Source organism: Sipha flava, unplaced genomic scaffold (assembly GCF_003268045.1).
Source record: "Sipha flava isolate LNK unplaced genomic scaffold, YSA_version1 104_pilon_pilon, whole genome shotgun sequence".
Classification (NCBI taxonomy): domain Eukaryota; kingdom Metazoa; phylum Arthropoda; class Insecta; order Hemiptera; family Aphididae; genus Sipha; species Sipha flava.
Genome location: NW_020271718.1, coordinates 2728286 through 2755687, shown reverse-complemented (window position 1 = coordinate 2755687; position 27402 = coordinate 2728286). Strand labels below are relative to the sequence as shown.

The 27402-nt window shown below is 27.6% G+C and overlaps 3 protein-coding genes across 3 annotated transcripts in view; 2 read left to right on the top strand and 1 right to left on the bottom strand.

The window, feature by feature from the left end:
- The window catches only part of LOC112682824 (mutS protein homolog 4-like), a 61133-nt gene that overhangs the window by 20763 nt on the left and 12968 nt on the right, over nucleotides 1-27402 (bottom strand). The window lies entirely within an intron of this gene.
- Nucleotides 1196-11564, top strand: LOC112682851 (G-protein coupled receptor Mth2-like). The gene is made up of 6 exons (XM_025553603.1): nucleotides 1196-1681; nucleotides 2924-3395; nucleotides 4218-4296; nucleotides 9307-9485; nucleotides 10814-10979; nucleotides 11190-11564. Exons 1-6 carry the CDS (start codon nucleotides 1364-1366, stop codon nucleotides 11482-11484), a joined length of 1509 nt encoding a protein of 502 aa, XP_025409388.1. The 5' UTR covers nucleotides 1196-1363; the 3' UTR covers nucleotides 11485-11564.
- Nucleotides 14081-27402, top strand: part of LOC112682842 (G-protein coupled receptor Mth2-like) — a 14448-nt gene continuing 1126 nt past the window's right edge. Inside the window, exons 1-4 of the mRNA XM_025553595.1 lie at nucleotides 14081-14923; nucleotides 19660-20149; nucleotides 25601-25679; nucleotides 26998-27189. Of these exons, the coding sequence (XP_025409380.1) occupies nucleotides 14591-14923; nucleotides 19660-20149; nucleotides 25601-25679; nucleotides 26998-27189 (1094 nt within the window). The 5' untranslated portion in view covers nucleotides 14081-14590. The remainder of the gene's footprint in view (nucleotides 14924-19659; nucleotides 20150-25600; nucleotides 25680-26997; nucleotides 27190-27402) is intronic.

Below are 27402 nucleotides of genomic sequence, written 5' to 3'. Positions count from 1 at the left end.
AATTAAAAAAGAATACAAAAAATAAATAAATTAATAATTAATCAATAAATTCAAATTTCGCTGAACTTGTTTTAGAAAATAACTACAATATAGTATAATATGAATTTTGATATCAATAAAGACTTAAGAATATTAAATACCTAAAATAACAATTTGATAATAATATATAATAATTTATATTTATAACACTAATTTAGTTTTAGAAAAATTACTTATACATAATGAAATAAAGAAAAATAATTTTAATAATATTTTGAACGTACAGATCAATTTTAAAAATAATATCTTGTATCAATACATTTTAAATAATAATAAATATTATACCAAAGTAATTGTATTTCTTATCATATTTATATATAATAAGAACTCATTTTAAATAATCTCTCCTATTAAAATATATTATACTTATGTATACAAAACGATCAATTTTTCTCAATGTATTCCTCCTTTTAATTTTTCAATTTCAGTCATGATTTTATTAATTTTATATTTACCTAATATGAATTTTTAATTCGAACTCGATCAAACATTACACATATACTAATACTCCAGGCTACGCATTCATTAATTAATTTGTTTATTACTGAGCATTAACTATTTATTTATATATTGGTTTACGCGAATATTAACCAGTGATATTTTCAAGGGTCGCAAGTGCGAGCTCGTGCGACCGCCAGTTTACGCCTCGGGTATATTCATGGACGTCACTTAAGTCCAAATTTTGGGGTAGCAAAGTTTATTTTTAGAAAGTTAAAAAATAAATTTTTAAAGGTTTAACATGATTACTGGCTTACTGGCTTAACTGGCTTATTTATAAGGCTAACTCTTCTTCATAAATCTTGGTATGACGTATAGTGCATACACTGTTTTATTGTCCGTATTGGACTTATTATAAAATATAATTATTTTGGACACAATCACAATAATAGATGGTCTATGTTCGTACACACTTGAATAATAAACTTCGAATATATTTTTAAGATCTATAAATTTTTTTGGGGTAGCAAGATACCCTCGCTACCCCACAAAAATTTCTAGAGGAGCAAAGATACCCCCCGATACCCCTTAGTGACGCCTATGGGTATATTGAAAAACGGCTGCGGCGGTGAACAACGCGCGCTCTACCATTCCCTTCTCCGTTCGATCATAATATCCTATCGGGTTTTAAACTACCTAGTCATCGCGTGCGGTCATACGTCCGGTTATCGAACACTCGGAGAGGAGAACAACCGGTCGTCGGTGCAGTGAAAACTTTCGGCTGTTTAATTTCTCCTCTGCCTTGTCCGACATAAATTTCGGTTGTTCTTGCGTGCGCGCATTTTTAGCTTGAAAATAGGTGATCAGTCCACCTTCGTAGTACCAGATGACGGGCAGGCCTGAAAGGTCGCCAACGAAGTTTTCGCTGTTAGTGCTAGCACTTCTATTACTAACACCGGTGGTGGCCAGCAGTACGAATGCAACGGATGTGTGCCCGTACGTGCCGGTAACGGACGGCACCCTAGTGGACGGCGGCTTCTTATTGGCCGGAAACCCTCGACGACGGTATTCGTCGTCGCAGTACCGTCCGAGCAACGGCAGTTACGAGGTGAAGAAACCGTGCGTGTTTAAATGCTGCAAGATGGGCCGTGTACGATACGACAAGGGTTGCGGGCCGTCCAATTACACGTTCGAGAAACTTGCGGTAAGTCTAATGTGACACATTTAACCGGCGAACTTCGTCCCACGTTTTGGACGTGACATTCCTCATTTTTGTTTTTTTTTTGTTTTATTAATTGCAAAAGTTGTGTATATGAGACGCCGTCAAACCGGTATTCTACCCGTCGATGATATGGATGAAATATAACCGGCGGTTATTGTTATACATTATTATTTTTATTATTATTATTATGCGGACCGACAATTTCGTGGAAAATCTTTGAGGCCCACCATCAGTTATAAATGTTTAATGTGCACATACATCAATTACAATTTATTTATTAAAAAACAATTGTTTAACAAAAAAAAAAAAAAAACTTCATTGAATCAGATTATTCAATAATTAAACAATTTAATGTGATTTTTGATTATCCCTCACGAGAGAATCAATATATAGATTAAAACTGAAAGCCTTAAATAACTTTCAAAATTCAAATTCAGTTTAAAAAAATTAAAGTAGAAAAAGCTAGTTCACACAGACACATAGGTTGTCGAATTATAGCCCATCAAAAGTTTCTAAGTGCAATTTTAGAGGTTACTGAAAAGTCTTGCCAAATATTTAACTAGAATGGTGATAATGGTGTAGTTTTAAAAAACGATTTTAGAGTCTGATCACAGGTAGGTAACCCTACAGTACGTGTACTTTGTAAACATTAACTTAAAAAATCCGAATTCAAAACATTATGACATATATGTTTATTATAATATTAATTGGAAAATAAAAATGGCATATCTTTTTTTAAGACAAAATTCATTAATAACATTGTTAAAGAATTCGGTTTGTGTGTTTTAAATTTTTTCTCTGTTAACACTTATCATATTGTTATTTATTTTTTTGTCATCTGTTGTTTGTCACATCATAAGAAAAATAAATTTGAATAAAACTCAATATTTTTTAAAATTCATTCAGTTCAGTTATTTTTAACTATAAGAAAAGTAAATTTAACGTTGTATATTTCTCCTTTATTTAAACCTGGGTAATTGAATTGCATACTCAGGCAATCCCTGAAAAACCCGGGTATCTGCTTATCCGAATGATACTTGGGTAAACAAGTATCAGGAGTCCTAATTTATTATGTTTATTCCTTAATTAATACATTTTATCTGCTGCAATAAATACCATTTATCAGCTATCAAATGCTATGTTTACCTTAATCATTAAATATTAAATACTGATTATTTTTTACTTTTAACATTTCAAAAGTAAGAAATATTTTATGGTTTATAGGTACTAAAATCTGTAAATGATAATGGGTCAATTGAGCTATACGAGTCAGACCAATTTCACCTAGTTTTAAAAAAAATCATTTGTAATAATAATGTTGGAACGGTGATGTTAAAACCATCAAAAGTAAAGTCTTTTGGTATTACTGAAGATGGAAGATTAAATTACGGTTCAAATGTTGCACCCGGTCAATTTTGCATAGATCGAAACAACGAAAATGGTTCTCAACTTGTGATCGTTATGTGTGCAATTGAAAATAAGCAAACAGCATCAAAAATATATAATATCGTGGCACTGATAATATCTCTACCATTTTTGTTCGTGACGTTACTCGTGTATGCTCTCATTGTGGAATTACAAAATTTACATGGAAAGTCTCTAATGTGTTATACAGCAACACTTATAGTAGCCTTCACAAGTTTAATCATTGATCGATTTATAAACAGCATCGATCAATATTTTTGTATTTTAATGGGTAAGTAAAATATTTTGTTTAAATAATCATTATTCTAAAAAAAACTTATTTTTACGAAATATTTTATTTATTGAATTATAAAACCATTTAGATATTCATTACAAAACTTGAGATATATTAAAAATATGATATTTTATTTGGTTTATCACAAATTATTACGCACTGTCAACTATCAATATGATGATTAATAAATTAACCAATGAATGAATATACAACATTTTTACATGAATAATAAGTAATAATTATAATTCATTGTAAAAACAACTGAATATATTTTTTGTATCTTGGTAAATAACTGTACTTGTATACAAAATAAATATTTACTAAAGTACCTAATTGCACATAGGAGCTAATTATTAATTGGATAGTACATTAAATAACATAAATAATGATTTAAATAACCAGAATGGAAAATCTCAACAAGGTTAAAGTGTTTAATCTAATTTAAGCTATCATAATTTATGTAGGGTTAATATTTCTGTTAATTTATTATTATTATATATATTTATATCAATATTATTAATATTATTCAATTATCATATTTGTATGTACATTACTAAGCCTATATAATGTTTAAATTTCAAATAAATATAATAAAGTGCCGCGGCCGCAGAACCATGCCTGGATCCGCCATTGAAAAGAATGGTGAAATCTAAGATAATTATTAAGATTTAATTATTCTTAATAATTTCTAAACTTTAATACATTTTTTGTATTATAGGATTAAAAGCTATAAGAAAATTAGAAAAATCTAATCATTAAGTTTTATTTAATTAAGAACCATTATTTAAAACGGTATAAACACCGATTTTAATTTTTCAGGGGTTTTTATACAGTTCTTTAGTTTGGCAAGTTTCTTCTGGCTGAATATTATGTGTTTCGATTTATGGTGGACTTTCAGGTATAATATAAACATCTAATAACGTTTAATGTTGAATGTGAAAAAAAATAAGAGTTATAAAATTATATACATATGTATTGAAATTATAAAAGAAAAATTTGTTGAATGAACAATTTATAGAAATGGTAATCAATAGGACACAGATTTTGTTATATTTCCAACTTTTTTTCTACTACTCCAATTTATCGATAAGTATGTTTTAAATGCGTCTCGTGTAGGTACAAATGAAAATCTAAAAATTTAAAATTTAATTTTTCGACATTTTTTCAATTTTGTTGCGATTTTGCTGATTTTACTCATTTACAAAAATTATTTTAACTATTTTTCAAAAATGTTCACATAATTTCACTTTTTTAATCATTTTTAAACGGTTTTTTAAAAATATCAAGAAATAAAATTGTCAAAATTGTCAAATTGTTTTAAGCCTAAAGTACATAACCAATGGTTATGGTCATTAATGGTTATTAACCATGTATATATATATATATATCTTATTTTATATTGATATTATTGTATTTATAGTCAAAACCATAGTTTGATTGTTTTTAAAACATATGGGTTTCGTCATACTACAATTATCGGATTCGTCGTATTTACAATGCGTACAGATACGATTATATGTTTAACATAAAATATATTAAAAAGTTCATTCAAGTTATTAAAAAAAAATACCATATTTGAAACCAGTGGAGTAGACACGGGGGTAGGGAATTCAAAGAATTCTCCCTTACACTTAAAGCTTAATACTTTTTTTTTCTTTATACATAATCTGTACAAAATCAACATAATTAGAGTATGAGCTATTGACAGAAAGAAATTGAAAATATTGAATAAAGAAGCCACCCACTGATGACACTTTAGTCTTTGTCTTTTAATTATTTTATTTTAACCATACATTCTATTTTTTTTCATTTTTTTTTTTTTTTCAAAGGATTAAGAGTGTAGTAAATCTTTGCATCATTTTCGCTAAAGGCGACGAGGAGAAATACCAGGGATGGTTAATTCAGTTAAATTTCTTATGATTGTGTTTGGATGTGAGTTTAGACGTAGGTGGAACATGATAGGAAGGATACGTTTAAGTAAAAGTCTTTTCAGTATTTTGCCGAAAAACGGCAATAAGCTGATCGGTCTATAAGAGTTTAAGGAGTCAAGTAGTTTATTCAGTTTTGGGATCAGGATGATTTAAGAAAATTTCCATAGAAGAGGGAAGTAAAAAAGTCTTAGGGTAGCATTGAAAATATGAGTAAGGAGAATGATGACACGTTTTGGTAAGCATCAAGCGACTTCCGTTGTAATTAAATCAAATTCAGGGGATTTTTTAAGTGAGTATTTTTGTATTGTAAATTTTACATCACTAGGCGTCAAGTGTTTTACTGGTAGAAATATAGGGAGGGAAGAGTCTAGATACATTTGTATAGGGTTTTTAGTAGTTAGTGAGAATGTTTCAGGATAAGGTTGCAAAATTTCATGAAGATGATTTTTAAATAGTTCTGCTTTTTCAACATCCGAAAAAGCAAGACTACCGTCTGGGTTATTTATTGGGGGCGATGAGGCTTTGTATTGGAGAACTTGTTTTGTTGCCTTCCAGAGATCCCATTTTTAGTCGAGAGGTTATAATATACTAGAGTCAAGTGATTTGAAAATTATACATATTTATTTAAAAAAAAAAAAACATTCTAGAGTGAGTTAGACAAGTTATTGTATTTTTGTTTAAGAGATGGAAGACGATTTTTTTGGTACAAAGCCCTTGTTCTTCGTTTTTCCGCTATGAGTGTACAAATATAACTCGGTAAAGAAGGTTGATATGAGGAACAATGATTTACTACAAAGATGGTTGGCCATACCACTGATTGAATTATAATTGTGAAGCTATTTACTGCTAAGTTAATATCATCGGTGGATTTTAATTTCATATTAAGTTTTATTTTTTGATTAATAAGATCATAAAATTTATATCGATCAGTTGTGACATTGAAAAGTTTAAGAGGTTCCGGGTGAGTTAATGGATATTCGTTGAATGTTAATACGACTAAAGAGTGGTCTAAGTATAAGTCCAAGATATTATCAGTAGAGTGAAATAAGTTAGATGGGATTTTTGAAATAGATATATCGAGTATATCTGGGTTTGTACTAACTAACAGAAGTTAGTCAGTAAATAGGGCCTGGGGGAGCAAGTATTATAAGTTTTTTTTATAATTGCGAAACTCGTAAGACAAGTCCACGTGGGTTATTCGTACGACATCCCCAACTTTGGTGTTTGGCGTTAAATTCACCTCCAATTATAAAATTGTTGACAAAAGTACAAAAATAGTTTTAAAGGTCAGCAAGTGTAACAATATATTTTAGAGGTGAATATAGTGCAGCAGTTGTTACGAAGATTTAATTTATATTAATTAAAATCACACAGCACTGTAAGAAGTTCTGAAAAAAGTTTGGGAGAACTTGGAATGCTATGGAGGATTTAATTAGTATGGCGACTCCATCGTGAGCTGTATTTTTTTGATGATTACCTTTCGGTAATTTGCAGCCTGGAATACGTATATTAGAGTGTCGAGTAAAGTATGTTTCCGTAATTAATGAAGTATCAATACATTAGTTTTGTAGTACTGATTGGATTTCAATTACACGATTTTTGAGGCCGCTTACATTGAATAGTAAAATGTTAAGGTATTTGCTTGTGTGTGTGTTATTAATCATTTATTATTATCTAAAAGACTTGTTATTACTTTATTAAGTAGAGATATTAAAAGATTTATTAGAGATTTGAACTCCTCTAGAAAACTTGTTATTGTTTAATAGATATCAGATGCCGGTGGGGGTAGATTTTGATTTGAAGATTGGCCTGAAGTGGTCTGAGCATAAGATGGGGTGGGGTTTGGGTTAATGACATTAGCATGATGGCTGTATTTTACAACTGGCTTATCTCTAATATTATCTGACAAAAAAAAAGTGATTACTAGTGGCAGGTTTTTAACGTCGTCGGAGGTCCTTGTAAACTGCACATCCTTTATAGCTTAATATTTAAATTTTATAATAGCCTTAGTTGTTTTAATTCTTATCATATTCAAATATCAATTGTCCATATAAATTAGCAAGTAAGCCTAAAAAAATACAAATGTTGTAAATGAAATAAATTTAATGCCATTTTTTCCAACAGTGAGCCTTCCCCCCCCCCCCCCCCCAATAATAATTTCCTGTCTACGCTACTATTTAAAACCATAAGTATAATAAATAATTTCCTCAATGGAGAAAAAAACTGTTGGTTAGTTCACCTGAAAACTTGACGGTAAGCGATGTAGATTATTTTAAGTACGCTCCACTCACATCAACCGACGTAGAACGATGTTTTTCAAAGTAAAAAAACTTACTGGCTCCAAACCGAAAAACAATTTTGTCTATGAGTGATAAAATAAGCTAACAAAATAAAAATATGAATTTAAAATCAATAAAATGAAATTTAAGACTTTTGCAGGACTTTCATAGACCATGAAAGATATTTTTTAGATTTTCTTAAAATTTTGGGGGGAAGGGTTGTAGTCCATCCCCCATAAATACGCCCTGGTGAACGATGTCATTGAATTTGGACCATTTTGGAGACGTTTAAATGTATTAACCAAGTTAAAAATATTTAAAAATAATAAATATTTATTATAATATGTTTAAGTAAAAATGTAGAACATAAAGTTAAATATAACTTTATGTTTTATATTTTTTAAATATAACTTAAATATTTTGTAAAGGTCTCATTTATATAGAATAAAAGTTGGTGATTCATGAATATAAAATAAAAATATTTAAATTTACATCAAAATGAACGCGTTTATTTTTTCATAGAATTTGAACGTGGTATTCAATCTAAAATAAAATGATCATGAACGAGAATGAGTTTCTTTAAGAACATTTCCGAACACTAAAATTTCTATATTATAGTATATTTTACTTACAGTTCTAATTTTTGCGTAAGATACTATATGATCAGAATATTATTTTATAAAGCTTACTCACACAAAAATAAATAAATGAATGAATAAACGCAATTATAATTGTTTAATATTGATGTATGTTTAGATATAACGCGATTAAGATTAACCGGGAATATAAAATATAATTTGTAAAGTAGGTTTAGGCAATCAGTTTACAGTCCTACGTTGTTCATCAATATGAATAGATTTATGTAACGTTGACTATAGTCAAATTTGTGAAAATAATCTAAAATTTATGATATTTGTTACTAAAAATTATACAATTTATACAGTTCACTAACACATTAACATATAACAATAATATTGATTTTAGTTAAATGCATCTTCTTGAAATGCTCGGAAATTATATTTAATTTATACATTAAACATAACAAATTTATGAAATATAATAAAAATTTACTCATTTATAATAGAATATAAATTTAAATATAATTATTTGTGTTATATACTTATAAAAATGTGAATTGAACACAGCAGCTCAATAAATTAGATTAAACAATGTACTAACATTTAAAAAGACAACTTGTTTTTCATTCGTCTTCAGTTGGGACTATATCTATCATATCCTGTAACTTTAATTCTGGCTTTATAATACAAGCAATTATTTATAATTACTCGATCCTCTTACCATTTTAATAATTATCAAATCTTAATAATATTAAAAATATATAATGCTTAATTTTTTATAAATAAAAGCACATTAATTAAAATTAAAAAAATTCATAAAGTATATTTCACTTCAAAATCCACACTAAGTATGAAAAAATATAATAATGGAATATTATTTTCAAAAGTTTACAAAGCTAAGTAAATATTAATACAAATATAGTAAAATGTGTATTTAATTATAATTCTTCGTTACAAAAAAAAATGTGAATTGAAGACAATTGTTCAAGAAATACAAAAAAACAATTTACTATAATTTAAAACAAATTGTTTTAAATTTAATACTGATATTTTTCAGTGAACTTTTAGTCTGTTTGAGCGTTTTAATACTAATTACATACTACAATGTATATGTTTTCAGTGGATTTCGACTATTAAAAAGAAATTTAAAACAACACGAATCAAAAAAGTTCAAAATGTATTCCATTTATGCATGGGGTTGTACCACTTTTATTTCAGCTTTCACATATTACATGCAAATTGTTTACAGCTCATCACAATTTTCTCCAGGATTTGGAATAAGACGTTGTTGGTTTAACAGTAAGTATTAAAATAACCATATTTTTAAATTCACTAGAGTTCAAGGACAATAATATAAAAATATCTAAATGTGATATTTATAATACGAAAGAAAAAATATTTAAAAAAATGATTTTAATTACTTTTATTTACAAGAATAAAATTAATAAGATATATTTTTGAAGATATCAATAGGTATTTATTTATTATATATATTATATTTATATTATAATATATATTATTATATATATATATATATATACATATTACGGACCGAAGTCCAATTATAAAAAAAAAAAAATTATTAAAACATAACTTAAGGATTATTAAAATTTCTAAGTAATTTGTCTCTCATTAAAAAGCTTCTCCGGCTTCAAAACAATAAATAATTATTTGTTGAAAATAGTTATAAGGTTATAATTAGAGAGCAGTTTTTATATAATTTTATTGGCTTTATGCAGATTTACGAGGATAAAAAATGTAAACGATTTATCCATCATAGAGTTCTTAGGAAAACATTTATTTCCCATATTTTAACATATTTTAGTAAATGAAAATATTTAGCCACTTTTTCATATTTTTGAATACACTCAATTATTGTTCATAAAAAGCATATTTATTTTATTTACCTATTTTATTTTATTTTATTTACCTCGTCAACGATGATGGGATAGAGTCAATGTAGATATATAAATGGTGAACGGAGCAGCTAGTTTTGAGACTGATATTGATCATGACAGGTGAAGAGACTTAGTAGAAGTTGCAAAAGGGCCCATAAAACAAAAAAAAAAAAAGTATATTTTATTAATTTCTGGAGTTGTAATTTTTCTAGGAAAAAAAATTTGATTGTTTTATTTATATTCCTAAATATGGAACTTTTATCCATTTTTTCCTTTAAATAATTTATTTTTTACCAAGGAATGGTGCATACAAGTTCATTGTTTTTATTTAACTATTTGTTTTATATATATAATTTTATTATATTTATACTCCAATATATGAACTTTTTTAAATTTTTATATTTAAATAATTTTCCTGTTACCAAAGGAATGGTCCATAACAGTAATTTAATGTATTTATTGAACTATTTAAGAAAAAAAAATCATATTATCGCATATTTACAAGTTTAATGAATATTTAGAGATTATTTTAGAGTTTTTTGAGCATATTATCATCATATTTTAAGCTTTTAAGAACCTAAAAATCCGCTCTTAAGTTATAATATATGAAAATTAAATAAGTAATATCCCTTTAATTTATTATATAAACTTGAATGTGTATACTACATTTTAAAAACATTAATTTGTCAACAGATACAATTTGAATTAATTATAAAATTGATATTTTAGCAAAGTTGTCCACATTTATATATTTTTATGGTCCTGTTACTATTCTATCATCTAGTGATATACTGATGTTTATACACACTGCGGTGTTGATTTCAAAAAGGATACAAGATACTAAAATAATCAACCATCCCGATTGCAAGAGAAAGATTGATCATGAAAAACAAAGGTACGTTTCGCTGTATCGGATAAATTATATATTTAATGTTATATATATTAGATTATTATAATTTGAATAAAGACAGAAAACATTTTATACTATATTTGGATTGAGTAATTAACTTATTACAATGGTAGTTGGATGCTTAGTATTATTAGTCGGTACTTAATTAAATAAAAAATACACTAAGTTATAAAATAAATGGTTTGTATGTTACAGATTCGTGTTATATTTGAAATTATTCATTGTAATGGGTATAAATTGGATGGCTGAAATTTTGTCTTGGGCATTTGAGGATAAAGATTCTAGTTTTAATATATTATGGATCATTACAGATTTCGGAAATGCATTGCAGGGAGTGTTGATTTTTGTAATTTTTGTATGTAGAAAACGCGTCTTAAGATTGTTAAGCGAAAAGCTTTGTCCACGTATGAAACTTTTCAAGAAATCTACTACGTCATCAACTAAAACTCGCTATAGTAGTACAATATCTAAAACTACCACTGTATCTTGAATTTGATTCAATGTTGAAGTGAAGCGATTAAATGATTATTACAGTATATAAATAAAAATTAATTACCATAAAGGTGTTTATACAGTGACGGATTTTGCGTTTTGGCACCCATAGACTAAATCACTCTACCCCCACCCCCATTCCATACTACTAAGGAATCAATAATATGTAATCCTTCTCTTCAAATTGTATATGTTACTGGTAATGTTAACATTTGGATAATGTCAACATTAGCCAACTGTTATCATTACCCGCCATGAATGTTGGCTAATGGTAACATTAACCGGATAATATGACATTAGCCAAGTATTAGCTGATGTCCCTCTAAAGTGCTATATCATCTCCAATTCTGTATAACATATTTGCAGTAGATCAACTAACATCTGACCACACTACTGTTGCTAACTTCCCAAATGACAAAATTATCCTTACTTCCTACAAAAACCCACTTACTGTTGGTCAATGTCTTAAATCACCTTAGCGATATAGAAGCATGATACTCAAAATGGAAGATTAAAGTTAACAATGAAAAATTCTTCCATAGTACTTTTACGTTAAAAAAAGGTTAATCGCTGTCCCTGCGATCTCACTGTCCAACAAAATCATACCACCGACCTCCAATGTTCGTTATTTAGAATTAATATTAGACAAATGTCTAACCTGGGACGAACATGTCATATAAAAAATACTTTAACTTTAAGATATTAACCAACTACACTAAAAAATAAACTACTACTATACAAATCAATGACAGTCTATGGAACATAGGTGGTTGGAGGAGAGGCGAGGGGGAAGCTGCCCCTCCAGAAAAAATAATGAAAGGGCAAAATGATAAGTTTGCTCCCTCCTAAATTGAACATTATTTAAACAATTTTTAATGTTAATAAAATATTTATATTAAAATTACGTTTGTACAATTATATAAGAAAATTATTCCCCGTGTTAAGTCAGATCAATATTATAAATATTACCATAAATGAATATAAACTAATGCATTAATGTACCTGTACATGGATTAAATATATAATAAAGTATATTTAATCAATAATAATCAATAATTTTAATCAAAATAAAACATAAAATAAAATATTACATTGATATTAATAGATACTAGTATACCCATTGCGAAAATTTGCAATAGATAATTTATTTTTATAATAAAAAGTATAGGTACAATCAAATCAATACATAAACACATTTTAACAAATCAATAAATGAGAATAATTTAGAGCATTGAAAGACATATCGAAATGATTGAAGCAATTAAGATCCATTCATTAGGAGCTATGAGAATTCGAATATTGCTTGAGTAAATGTGTCCCATAAGAAATGTATAGGGAAGAATCGCGTTGGTGGGAGTTGAGTAAATTTAAATGACTGATGACATATCTGTGTCTGAATACCTTTAATTTAAAATTAAATGAAGAAAATCGGCCGGATAGAACGGACTGACTTTAGTTTTTATATTTTTTTTTAATATATAAGATACTTATCATCTTAGTTATCAAACGCATAGTAAGTAAAAATGAATAATATATACGTACATAAGTTTAATGCGAATAGATTTTTAAATTGATCAGTAAATTGTGATTCATTTTTGCCTTAGACTTTATGACTTTATGTACACAGTTACTTTTATGATTGATATATTTCTAAGCCAAAATAGCGATATTAATATCAGCAAAGTTTTTATAATTACAGAGTATGAAAATATGTTAATAATTTATTTATTTTACAATAGTTGTTTTTACTCGAATATGAAGTCTTGTCGTTATGTATTTAGTACTTATGTGCCTATATTTTTATGTATGTTTCTTCGTAAAGTTTTAAGTATTATACTGATTTCAGTCAATGCGATGCCAATGAATTCATTAGAATTTCATGAATGTTTTCTCGTGTAGAAATATGTTTGTATTTGAACACATTAATAAAAGATTTATTTAAATAACTCAGTAGACAGTACAAATGTATGTGATTTGTTATAAGTGTCTACGGAAATAAAAAAAAATCCCATTTCGGGGATCGCGCCCCAATGGATATGAAAATCTTGAATATATTTAAAAATTTGAATATTTACCCAATCTATGCGAAAGCACTACATTTTAGAATATTCAAGGCATATGAAAACATTTTACTAGGATAAATATTATTTTAAGATATAGCCATTAGTAGATAAATACAATATATACACAGGTAGTAAATAAATAAATTTTTGTATAAATCACAAATTTTTTGAATAGTTTCCAATTTTGAAAGTGACTGATAAAAACCGTAGTAATATGATTTCATTATCAAGAAAAACTTAAAATTGCGAAGTAAATATAAATTTTAAGAAACTAAAATCCACTCACGGAAAAATGAGAAAAAAATTATAAAAAAGTTTCTATATTATTAATTCTTACTATTACCCTATTAATGTTATCTATTTATATATGTTTTTCTGAATTAAGCTGCATATTAAACATAGCATAATTTATCCTACTAAAGTAATTTCCCCCATTATTGAAATTATCAAAATACAAGAGAGAGACGTAACCGGACAGCTATTGGAGTAGTCATTGAAAGCACTTACAATTATTATCACAATGTTTGCATTGACTCCGGTGATTACTGATAATTGGCAAGCACATGTTGCAAAATTAAACAAATGTATTCGACGGGACCTATTGAAACAATCTTTGGTTTCATATTTTTTGTAACTTTTAAAATAAAATATACTATTGACGATAGTAATTATCAGCAGAATATGTTACACTGGATAACGAAACATGACAAATAATAGCGGAAATCACATAAAATAACGACGGTGAACACGCGCTCTATTAATCCCGTCGCCACTCGATCCGAGCAGGTTTTGCGACGCGTTATCTCGTGAGTATGAACACGGTGGATCATCAAAGCGCACTATGCACAAACGGTCCGTCATCCGTCGTACGCGTTGTCCCGCCGGTGTTGAAATCGGTGAAAACATTCAATTTCCATTTTTTAACTCTCCTCTTCTACGCGCGACATAAGTCTTCGATCGTTTGCGTACGCACGCTTACGCTTTTCGCACGAAAGGTTGGCGATAATTAGTTCCGTATACAGTGTTGATACATAGTTCCAGATGACGGGCCCGTCTGGACGGTCGCCGTCGCTGTTGGCACATCTACTTCTACTTCTACCGGTGATGACCAGCAGCACGATTACCACGGACGCGTGTCCGATGATCGTATGCGAGCCGGCACCCGAAGAGTTCCGCCTGAAGGACGACATTTTGTTGGCCGGTGAACCCGAACGACAATACCGGCCGTCGCAGTACCGTCGTCGTACCGACGGTTCCGGTTACGAGGTATGCCTGCAGAAACCGTGCTTGTTCAAGTGCTGTTCGTCAAAAAAAATATTAAACGCCGATTATGAATGTGTGTTATACAACAACAACACGCACGAGGAATTCGTGGTAAGTCCCATCTAACGTCATTACTCGGCGTCTTAAGCTTAACGAACGATATTAGTTTCATTTTTTTTTTTTGTGCTTTAACTAATTCCAACACAGCTATGACCCATGGATATTATATGCCGTCGAAATTGTATTCTACTCGTCGATGGTATTTATTAAACATAGGCAATGCTTTTATTGTTGAAAAGGATGATTAATATGTTAATTAAATTGTTTTTTGTCGGTGAAGAAGCCGAAAACAAAAAGTTCTCCTGATGAATTAACATTTTCACGCTGTAGATTGTAAACTAGAAAGGGGAAGGGTTGAATAACCTCTTTTTTTCCTAGTTTACAACTAACCTTCTTAGAAACATACAAATATGCGTTAAATAGACCGAATTGAATTGTAAGCTTTTTATCAGAGTAAACCGACTTATAATTGAAAACGGGAGTTTGTAATTTGCACCAAATTAAAGTTTTGTAATTTGCACCACCTTCAGGTAGTCGAAAGTATAATTTGTAATTTGCACCAAAATGAGTATCTATTTGATTAATAATCGATTATTCGATATTATAATATTCGATTATTCCTCGGTATCCTTGTCGATATCCAGACTAGATTCGAATGACAATAATGATTTTTCTGAATTTTCGCCTTAGCTGTTAATATTTTGACGTTTGACGTCCAATTATCGGTCGTATTATCGTTAAATATATGTTTGTATAATATATTTCAGTTTATTATTGTGATCAAATTCTAAGCTAACCGTTTAGTCTTTCTGTTTCATCGTAAAAATATGTACCTAAGTTTATTTTATTTAAATTAAAAATTGTTATTTCCAGATTATCCCATTTTAATTTAACCGTGACACAAAATGCTATTAAAATCTGGCAAATCAAACGCAACATACCTACATTTGTTTTTATTAATTTTACATATCATTTTTTAAATTGACTAACTTCTTTTTATATTCCAGATATTATGTTTATTTATGATTTGTTGAATGGTCATATTTTTTCCCCAGATCTGATTTCTATGATAGAGTTTAATATAAAAAATCACCGATTAAGAAATTCGAACTTATTTGGTGTACCGTTTTATAAAAATAATTATGGCTCCACTTCATTCTTTCCTAGAACATTAAAACTAGCAAATTCTATTACTGATCATGTAGATTTTTTCTTTATGTCATAAATTGTTTTTAATAGAAATTTATATTTATCTTTAAACATAGTTGTAAATTAATTACCATTATTATATTATTATTAATTTAGTGTTGTTTCTTGTTACTATTATCTTTATCTAATTATTATTATTTTGTAATTGATTTTCATTATTATTGTTTTAATTTTAGTTTTTACTATAAAATACTCAAAATGTAAACCTGATATTGCTCACACAAAAGGATTATTACCCGTTTATCATAAATAAATAAATAAAATAAATATTCATGATAAAATTTTTTACAAACCTAAAACAATCTCTGTATAAGCTTAGCTATTTTATAAATAAAAACTAAACTGAAGTTATATTAGGATTATAAATATTGTTTATCGAAATCTATATTGTAAACAAATAATTTAAAAGCATTATGTGTTTAAAAATTATATTTTTTGACAAAAATAATGAAATTATTATACTGTTATCATAAATGATTGACTATTCTTATAAGGTAGCTCTGAGGTCAATACTGAAGTAACATAAATAACGGCTTAGAATCTAAAACCTAAAATTCTGTATTACTAGCTTCTTATAACTCGATGTATAGAAATTTGTACGTTGTTAATATCGAGATACTATCGAAAAAATAATAGATTTTAATTTTGGTGCAAAATATATATCCTTATTTTGGAGCGAATGAAAATCGCATTTCAAACATTTTGGTACAAATTACATATGTTACAAATTGAATACAGCCTCAATAAAAACTATCCGTGTCATCTCGTAGATTTATAAGTTATTTTAATTTCAAAAATATTATAATTACACATGTAATATATTAAAACTTAAAAAAAAACTCAAAATTTTCTTTAAAATTAAAAATTGTAAAAAAACTGACAAGAAAACACGAGTAGTGAATTTTCCTTTAAGTTTGATGATTGGTAAATTTATTCTAATATTAAAAAACAACACAATATAAATCCTTATTAAAAACCGGATTTTACATAAAATGCATTTTGCTATTTTCAACATCCTTACACACAGTTATATCGTATATATGTAGTCAATGGGTGCGCATAAAATAGCCGACAATAAAACAGTTGAACTGTAATGTAGCCGAAAAATATTTTAGTTGACAAATGTAACAATCGACAATATTTTAGCAACTAACCGCATTTTAGCCAACAAATAAAACATCCGATTGTATTTTAGCTGAAAAATAAAACAGCTGACCACATTTAAGCCGACAAATATTACTGTCGACTGTATTTTAGTCGACAAATATTTGATAAGAACTGATTTGTTAAACTGGTTTTTAATTTGGAAATAAACATGGAAAATATAAGGTGACGACCACGGTTATTGTACTACTTGTTAGCTGAAATATTGTCTGTTGTAATATCTGTTGGTTAAAATGTTATCGTTTGTATTTTAACTAAATATTTTAAGATTAAATATTTTCGGCTAAATTGCTATAAACCCAATCAATGAATGTCCACAAATCATAGTTTGATTGATTAAATATCAAAATGTTTTAAACGTTTTTAATATTTTCCCATATTCTGACGTGATGTTCTGTGCATGTTCTGCACATTTATGCATATTTTAACAAAAAACCCGTACAAATATACACCTAACGATCCAAAAAGTTATTGAGAAAAAAAATAGATTATAGGTACGTTTATATAAATATCAAATATATCAAATATTAAATACTTATTGAACAACAAATATTATAAAAATGTATCTCAGAAAATATTCGGACGCTAAAAATAGGTACTATACTTCCACAGGTTGGTTTTCCGAGTTTTATGATGGAGACGTGGCTTTATCTATTTTATCGAAACTTCTTGATAAAATACCCGAAACTACATTTTAGATACATTATACAAGATAATTATTAGTAAGAATTACGTTGTATCCAATTTAATGTATTGAGTGTACGTGTTTTTTGTGGAAAATTATTTTGTAATTTACCAATTAATTTTTGACCAGTTTTTCTTGAATGTATTTACTATTTAATTTTAATAAAATGATGTTTACAATGTATTAATGATTAAAAATTAAATTGCAATTTAACAAATTAAATTATTGTATATTTGATGTATTAGACATCTTCCTTTTTGTTTATGAACATTTTAATAAAATTAATAAATTATAATCACTTCGAAATTAAAATTAAATAAAAAATTGAATAAAAATTGAAATTTAATTTTGCATGTTTTACATTTTTTTTCTTTCATAATTTGACTTTTTTTAGTGCATGTTTGTATGCATATTTTACAATTTAAAATGCATATAAATCCGGTCTTTAGTTTTAATGAACCCAGATTTACTAATCTGTACGTTTGTAAGACTGAGACATAGTGGCGTATTCAGGGGGAGTTAGGGGTTATAACCCCTCCTGAAAATGTTTTATCTATGACATTGGCGTACGCAGGCGGAGGCTAACGGGCTGAAGCCCCCCCCCATTACCTGTATTATTATTTTTGTTTTTAAATCTACCAACGAATTAATATAGTTTCTCAAAGCGTATATTTACCCATTTATTAGAACTACGGACTAAGATATTAATAAATATTATACATGATATTATATACATAATATATGTTACATAACTTAGTCTGTGATTACGACCACAGTCTATGGACTGTCCATCTATGGATGGGTATTTATAATCTATGATTACAACTGAACTAATGTTAGCAACAATTTTCAAAAACATCACCTAAGCGACTACAAATATTAGACTGGACTAAATAAAAATGTATTTTATTGCCCATTATTTTTGTTATTTTTTTTTTTTTAATCTATTTTTTGTTTACTTATTTTATGTTTAATTTAAATAAGAAATAAAAAAGCAACGATTTTATTTTTTAAGCCAATGCATCTGTTACAACTGAGTGATTATTTATTTTCAAGCCCCCCCCCCCCCCCATTGTAAAATTCTGCGTACGCACGCCACTGATGTATGATTATTATCTATTGATTATAATAAAAACATAAAAAATTCAAAAAAATGTAATGTTACATTTTTTCTAACCCCCCTCCTCCCAAAAAAAAAATCTGGATACGCCACTGTTGAGACAACCCATGCAACTCTGATAATATGTTGGTTCGTGAAATTTAGTCCAATTATTGAACCTCGTTTAAACTGAAATTACCCTTATTTCTCAATAAATTAAATAATTTCAAATATACCGCTTAAATCTAGATAGGTAATTTGTCTGTTAACCTAACCTATTTTATGTATAATAAACTACACTATTTATTTTCTAGTTATTTCCAATTTTATTATTATTTGAATATATTCAATGATATTTAATTTTTATTATTTTATTATATAATTTTAGTTACAACGACGTATTTTCAATAAATGTTAGTTTAATACAAACTTTAATATATAATGGTATCGTTTTACCTTTTAACGAAAATAGGACATTTTTTTACTTTATTTTTTAATTGTATCTAAACTGCTGCAATAAATACCAATTATCGGCTATCATACGCCATCTTTACCTTAATCATCAAATATTAAATACAGATTCTGTTATTTTTAAAATTACTAAAGTAAGAAATATTTTATGATTTGTAGGTTCCAAAGTTTGTAAATGAAAGTGGGCCGGTTGAAGTATACGAGTTGGACCAATTTCACTTATTTTATACGAAAATGTATTGTAATAATAATGATTCAATATATATACTAAAACCATCAAATATAAGTGACGCAGATAATTTTGGTATTTCTGAAGATGGATGGTTACTAAACCATTTAAAATCTAAATCTGCTGCGCCTGGTCAATTTTGCATAGATCAACTCTTCGAAAATGAATTTCAAATTATAGCTATTGCGTGTGAAATCTCACCACCAACCGGATTATGTATAAATCATATTGTGGCACTGATAGTTTCTGTACCGTGTTTATTAGTAACGTTCATAATGTACGCATTTTTTAAAAAGTTACGTAATTTGCATGGAAAATCCTTAATGTGTCATATAGCAGCACTTTTAGTAGCCTACACAAGTTTAATCATAATTCAATTTATATACAATCAAATTGAAAATAATGTTTGTATTTTAATCGGTAAGTAAAATAATTTATTTTTAATAATTTTGTACCTCAGAACCAGATGAACGTAAATCAAAAAATAAATGTTTTCAAACTTCTACATTATTTTGCATGTAATAAGTTTTTCATCGAGCCATAATAACGGAAGTCTTTTGAAAATACTAATTTAATTTCCGTTACAACTCTTTAATTAATAATATAAACTTTGTAGGTAGACAACATCTTTTTTCTCTGTTTTTTTACTCTTATGAAAAGTTAGTATAATGTAAGATACGTTGATCTAGTTCTGAGGTACAGAATTATAATACTAAAATTCCTTATTTGATGATATATTTTATTTATAACATTATAAAAACATTTAAATTATTTTTAGAAAAATTTGGAATCACAACAATGATATTTTATACGAATATTCACGTATATTACTCATTGGGTGTCAAGATAATAACTATAATAATATTATTATGTATAAAATGTCTACACGTATAATATTTTTAACAATATTTACAAGTAAAGTAAAATCAAAAAAATCAATTCCCATTTTTAAAATATCAAATACATACTAGCAATTTACTATATTATTATAAATAATATGCGCAAACTAAAATATCTTATAATATGTGAGCAGGATATTAGTTTTAATAATACTTTAGAAAAACAACACTTGATTCTTTATATTTAAACAAATAACTATGGTAAAATAACGTATCTTAGGAAAATAATTTAAAAAAAAAATTCCAAATATGTATATTTTTTAACAAAAAATTGGAACATTCCACGAATTTAAATAACAAGGTGTGGGTTTTAAGGCTGTTAAATTTTTTTATGTGTGAAACAATACATAATAAATACCAAGGTCTTATTCGCAGTAATTATAATGACTATTTTACGATTTTAGTTGTTTTTCAAAGTACGGCATTGCCTAATATTTAATCGAAATATTGTTAGCAAACACATATTTTCTTTAAATTTTAAGGCTATAAAAAGTTATTGATAATGATGCTATAAACATTTTCAGTTTTCGTTTCAAACCTCTACGATTTATATTTTTAGGCGACAAAATGTCCAATTTGGTTCAATTGAAAATCGGATAATACAACGAATTTCGTCAACGTTTAATACTTTGATGGAGTAGAACACGATTGAGAACGGTCTTTATCGGCCGTACCTTTTTTAATAACACAATTGAGAACATTTTTAACTGTCAACTTCTATGCAACGTTGCCGCATTGATCAAAAATACAAAATAATATACTTAATATTGAATTTTAAAATAATTTTAATCTAATACTTTTAAAAATATAAATCAGTTTAAGATATAATCAAAAAAATAATAAATACAATTGAAATTTTTTTTCCGAGTACTAATTTCCAGTTAACTTTAGATACCTCATGACATCTTTAGTTTGTTCAAACTCTTTGTAAGATTTAATTTTTGAAATAATGCGATCATAGTCTTTGCTGGCCATAGTCTTAATAGCATTTTATTTCAGTCGATTTCATTATTCTTAAAGTTTGGGTTAGCTTTCATTTTCATATTTTCCGTTTTTTCCCCATAATAAACACTACGCACAATACGTTGTTACCGATTATAGACTATAGGTAGTACTAATAATTATTTACACTCTATAAAAAAAAAAAAAAACTAATATCTGATACGTAAACCGCGATATCGTATTTATTATCTTTATTACTATACATTAAAGGTACGATTCCTATGCGCGTGTCTGTAGTTGCGATGCGACTGTTGTTTTCAGCCGTGCGAACAAGAATAAATTCCTATAATCGACGAGTACGACGCGACAGTGGGCTCCCTGTAGTCCTTCCAAAATAGTTCTGTCTAGTGTCTTTATTAATTTTCTAACCATTTGATATTCATACTATAAATTGCTTTTAACAAAGTCGATTTGTATACATTTGACATGTCGATGTCACATCGCAAAAAACAATTACTAGCATTACTTTTTGTTTACAAGAGATTAGCGAATAACAAGCACTTAAACACCATCACTTGTCAAAGAAATCGAAACAAATCCATACGATTTTCCAAGCCAGGAAAAGTGAAGGGTTTTTTGTATATTAATCGAAAAACATTTATGGGAAGATCAAACGAAATTTAGAGAGTTCTTTACATTAAGCTGGGATCAGTTTAACTACGAATTATAATAATGACATCATAATTGGTAGGGCGCGAATGCTCCCGGAGCGGACATCACTGTGCGGCTATAGACGCACGTTACGGTCGCGCGGCTCAGTCGTGGTGTTAGAAATTACCTACATTTAAAAATGGGAAAAGAAGTATTCGCGCGGCTGAAAACGACAGTCGTGCCACAACGCGACTATATTATAGTATACTATAGTCACGCCATTATCGCACTCTCGCGCATAGGAATCGCACCTTAAGATAAACGTCAACGTTTCCAATCGTTTGATTATAATGTACAAAATATTGTTTCTTTGATCTACCGACAATCGTTCTCAATCGTGTTATCAATAAAGTAAAACGTTCTCAATCGTACAAAACTGCTTTGATGCACATACAATTATTTTGCTACTAATTATTTAACTTTCCTTAACTACAAATAAAAACGTATGAAAAGTATTTTAATTAATTTAAGCCCTAAGTATAAAATAGGCGAGATATCTAAATCGGGTGACTACAGTTCTTTAAGTTACAAGGATGAATGGTATTGCTTATTATTCTTTTAAACTTGAAACCGTTGCTCTCGAAAAAATGATTCTGATTAAAAAAGAGTGGATCAGATTATATTCCTAAAAATGGCTTTTATAGTGAAAGAACCAAATTTAGGTTGAACCAATAATATAATTATGGTGACAGTAAAAACGGTGGCTAAAATTTTGAAAATCAAAAATTTCGAGTAGGTATATATAATAGCACACACTTCATTAAAATATTTCGAAACTATGAAATTTCTTTGACCAATTAACTAATTTTGTTTAATAGAAATTCGTAAAAGTATCTGATTTCGTCAAATTTCATTTTATAGTGCTTGTAAATCATTTTTGCAAGTATTCAGTCATTATCATAGTTCTAAAGAAAATAACAGGAAAATTATTTTATATAATTATCTTTATAATATATCCTTGTATATATATACATTTATAATGTTCCAATTTTATAACGACACTATTAAATATTTTTCCAATTTTATTTCTCAGATTTGTTTCAAATACCTTCCTAAGTGTCATCAAGTCATCCAAATTTTCATTTTTTTTGTCGGAGGGGAGGGAAAGGAGAAATTGGAAAAATATTAAATAATGTCGTCATAAAATTGAGACCTAAAAAAGGTCTGTTCTTTAATATATACAAGGATAGGTATTATAGAATCATTAGAATCATTTTTAAATATTATTATTTTTATTATTATTTATAATTCATCTACTATTACTATTTAGCACTTTGATTAAATTAAGTAAAATACATTTTTTTCTTCTTTAAAATGCAACAATGTTTATTGATTTAAGCATTTCATTTAGAGAAAGTAAAAACTACACCCCGAGCAAAACCGGGTAATTCAAGTAGTATATATAATATATATATATATCCCTATATCGGTATCTTTTCCCGTTAAAGTTAAATTCAAAATCTGATTGTCAGTTAAAAGACAAAAACAAGCAATACTGCTCAACTAGTAGTGCTCTAACTTAAACTTAGTAGTGCTCAAATAGTGAACATTTAAGCTCCAAAAAAGCATTCAACAATAGAACAACATTATGAAAAAAGACTAACAGAAACATTAAAATTAGTAAACGAAACAGATAAGCTAGATAAATTTCAATGACAAACAGATCACAATAAAGAAATTGGCAGTAAAATCTTGAGGTTTGAAGAAAAAAACGCTGGAATAAATTGTTTGATGAAAGCTGCAAGAGAGTATTGGCAGAAATACATCAAGCACGATTAGAACTATTTAAAATTCCATATGAATATAATAAGAGAATCTTGGCTATCAAACAGAAAGAAACCAAGCAAATAATTAGAAGAAAGAAAAGAGAATGGGAAAACAGAGAATAGAAATGATAAAAGATAATTACAGCGGTAATATAACAATTTTATTTGAAAAGACTAACGAAATTAGAACATAATTCAAGCGAAGGTCAACAGTCATGAGAAGCAAAGATGGGTCACTTATAACAGAAAAGACCAGAAGTGACAAATCATTTTTGAAAGAACGCCCATATTTTTCAAAATTTCTCTGAAATTAGTAGTAAGGAAAATGTTAAAAGAATATATAGATCTGAACATTTGAGAACAAAATTTAATGATAACAACGTATGCATGCAATGTAATAATAATGAGCGAAACAGAATATCAAACAAGAAACATGATAAAAAAACTTATAGAGGAAGGAAAAAGTATAGGGTAAAACATCAAAGCGGATAAACATTTATATATTTATATTTTATGGACCCAAATTAAAAACAGTGACTCCAATATAAAAAGGCCTAGCCGGCAATCGCCACATCGTCACTTAAATCAATCCGCCCTTGTGTGGAAACACAATTATTTTATTGACATGGAAAAAAAATGTGTAACTAACTAAACTAAACTTAACTATAAGTAACTTTAAAAAAATTTTTGAAAATTAAACTATTTCTAGCGAACGATGAAATAAACATAATGTGAAATTTTCATATCTTCACATTTATTATTTTTTGAGTTACGACTAATATAATAATTTGATTTTGTCAAAAACCGTTATGCCATTAGTATTGCCGTATTTTTATAACTTTTAATTAGTTTTTCTTAACTATTTGGAAAACTTTTGAAAAATTCAAAAAAAAAAAATTAAAATTATTAAAAAAATTCAAACATTAATTAATTTCATTTATTTACGCCTAAATAGACAATTTTAATTTATGAACATATTAATATTTACAAGTAGGAACTATTAGTGTTATAAATTAATTATTATTGAACTAAGTTAGTAATCATACGAGTAAGATAAAATATTTATGAGTCGTAATACAAAACATATTTACAATAATAATAGTAACGTGATAATCATTACAAAAAAAATACGATTATGATGTTAAATTTTAATATCAAAATTGAATTAATCGTATAATTTTAAGAGAATGGTGATATACCAGTATAAGATACAATAATAAGAAGACGTGATACCCCCCCCCCCCGATTTTTAGTGTAAAAATATGCCTACGCAAAATTCAATGGAAATTTAAAGTTAACATAGTCATTATTTTTGATGTGACTAAGACAAGAAAAGTTTAATTTGTCGAAAATTAGTATTCAACATAGTAATCTCAATAACTTCTAAATTTTAAATAAATTGTTTGTATTATACAATGAAAAATTATAAGTATACTTATAACTTTTCATTATATAATACTTTATAAAGTCGGAAAATACAATCGTTACATTTTGTATCGTAAAAAATTATTATCGATTTAAAATAGTATAAACACCGATTTTTAATTTTACAGGGTTTATTATTCAGTTCTCTTTTTTGGCAAGTTTCTTCTGGTTAAATGTAATGTGTTTTGATTTATGGTGGACTTTCAGGTAAATTAATTTTAATCGGTAAATATTGTAATATTATATCATATGGAATTTTAATATTATTTAATAGAAAATGTTAAATTAATTGAAAAGTACATATATGTATAACTTAATTTTCTCACTTCTCTCTAAACAATTTATTCTTAAATATTAAAGTTCATTAGGTATCCAAATATCATCCTCTATAGGCCTCCTACTTTTTTTGTTTTTATATTTTCACTTCCTATCTACACCACTTGATTCTCTGCTTACAACTTCCTAATCGTCTTAAAATCTCCGACCTCAATAATGCGACGTCCTATTCATGTTCTCTCTAACCGCGGAAAATATTTAACAAGCACTCTTCTGGCCATATATTCCAACTTCCTCAACACTTCTTTATCACAGTTTATATTTCATATAATAATAAAATTCAAAATCATGGCTATCAATTTACAACAGAGATTTGCAGGTATTTAGGTTCTCAGTCGTGTGGGTATCGCTGGTAATGAAAAAGCTGATAAGTTATCAGTCTCTACAATTTTTATTTTTTATCCTTCCCCACTCAAAATTTTTTGTATAGACCTAAATGATCACAGAAAATCTATATAGAAAACTTAGTAATAAAAATGGTCTACATTTGCAGCTTAATTTGGAACAGCAGTACATTCATCATTCTCTTAACACTTTCTCTCTTTACATCCTCTATCCCGAGGAAGCCCTGTGCAACCTAAACTATCTCTTTTTTTGACTGACCTTCCTTTTCTTTCTAAAAATTTTTTCTTTTCATTCATCTTCAGTCGGGTAATCAAACAACCATTATCAGCCTTCTCCTTATTTCTCTATTCCTTTGCCTATTTCTATCATATCCTTCAACTTTAATTATGGCTTCATAATATAAGCAGTGATATATAATTACTCGATCCTCTCACCATTTTATTAATTATCAAATCTTAATAATATATAGTGCTTAATTTTCATAAATAAAAGCACATTAATTAAAATTAAAAAATTACATAAAGTATATTTCACTTCAAAATTCACACTAAGTATAAAATAATATAATAGTGGAATATTATTTTAAAAAGTTTGTTAAACTAAATAAATATTAATGCACGTATAGTAAAATGTGTATTTAATTATGAGTCTTTGTTACAAGTTTAAAAAAAATGTGAAATTAAGACAGCTGTTCAATAAATACATTAAAACAATTTACTATAATTTAAAACAAATTGTTTGAAATTTAATACTGATATATATCAGTGAACTTGTATATAAAAATAAAGGTAGTCTATTTGAACGTTATAATACTAATTACATACTACGATGTATATATTTTCAGTGGATTTCGACCATTAAAAGGAAATTTAAAACAACATGAATCAAAAAAGTTCAAAATGTATTCCATTTATGCTTGGGGTTGTACTTCTTTAATTTCAGCTTTCACATATTACATGCAAATTGTTTACAGCTCATCACAATTTTCTCCAGGATTTGGAATAAGTCGTTGTTGGTTTGAAACAAAGTTGTCCACATTTATATATTTTTATGGTCCTGTTACTATTCTATCATCTAGTGATATACTGATGTTTATACACACTGCGGTGTTGATTTCAAAACGGATACAAGATACTAAAATAATCAACCATCCCGATTGCAAGAGAAAGATTGATCATGAAAAACAAAGATTCGTGTTATATTTGAAATTATTCATTGTAATGGGTATAAATTGGATGGCTGAAATTTT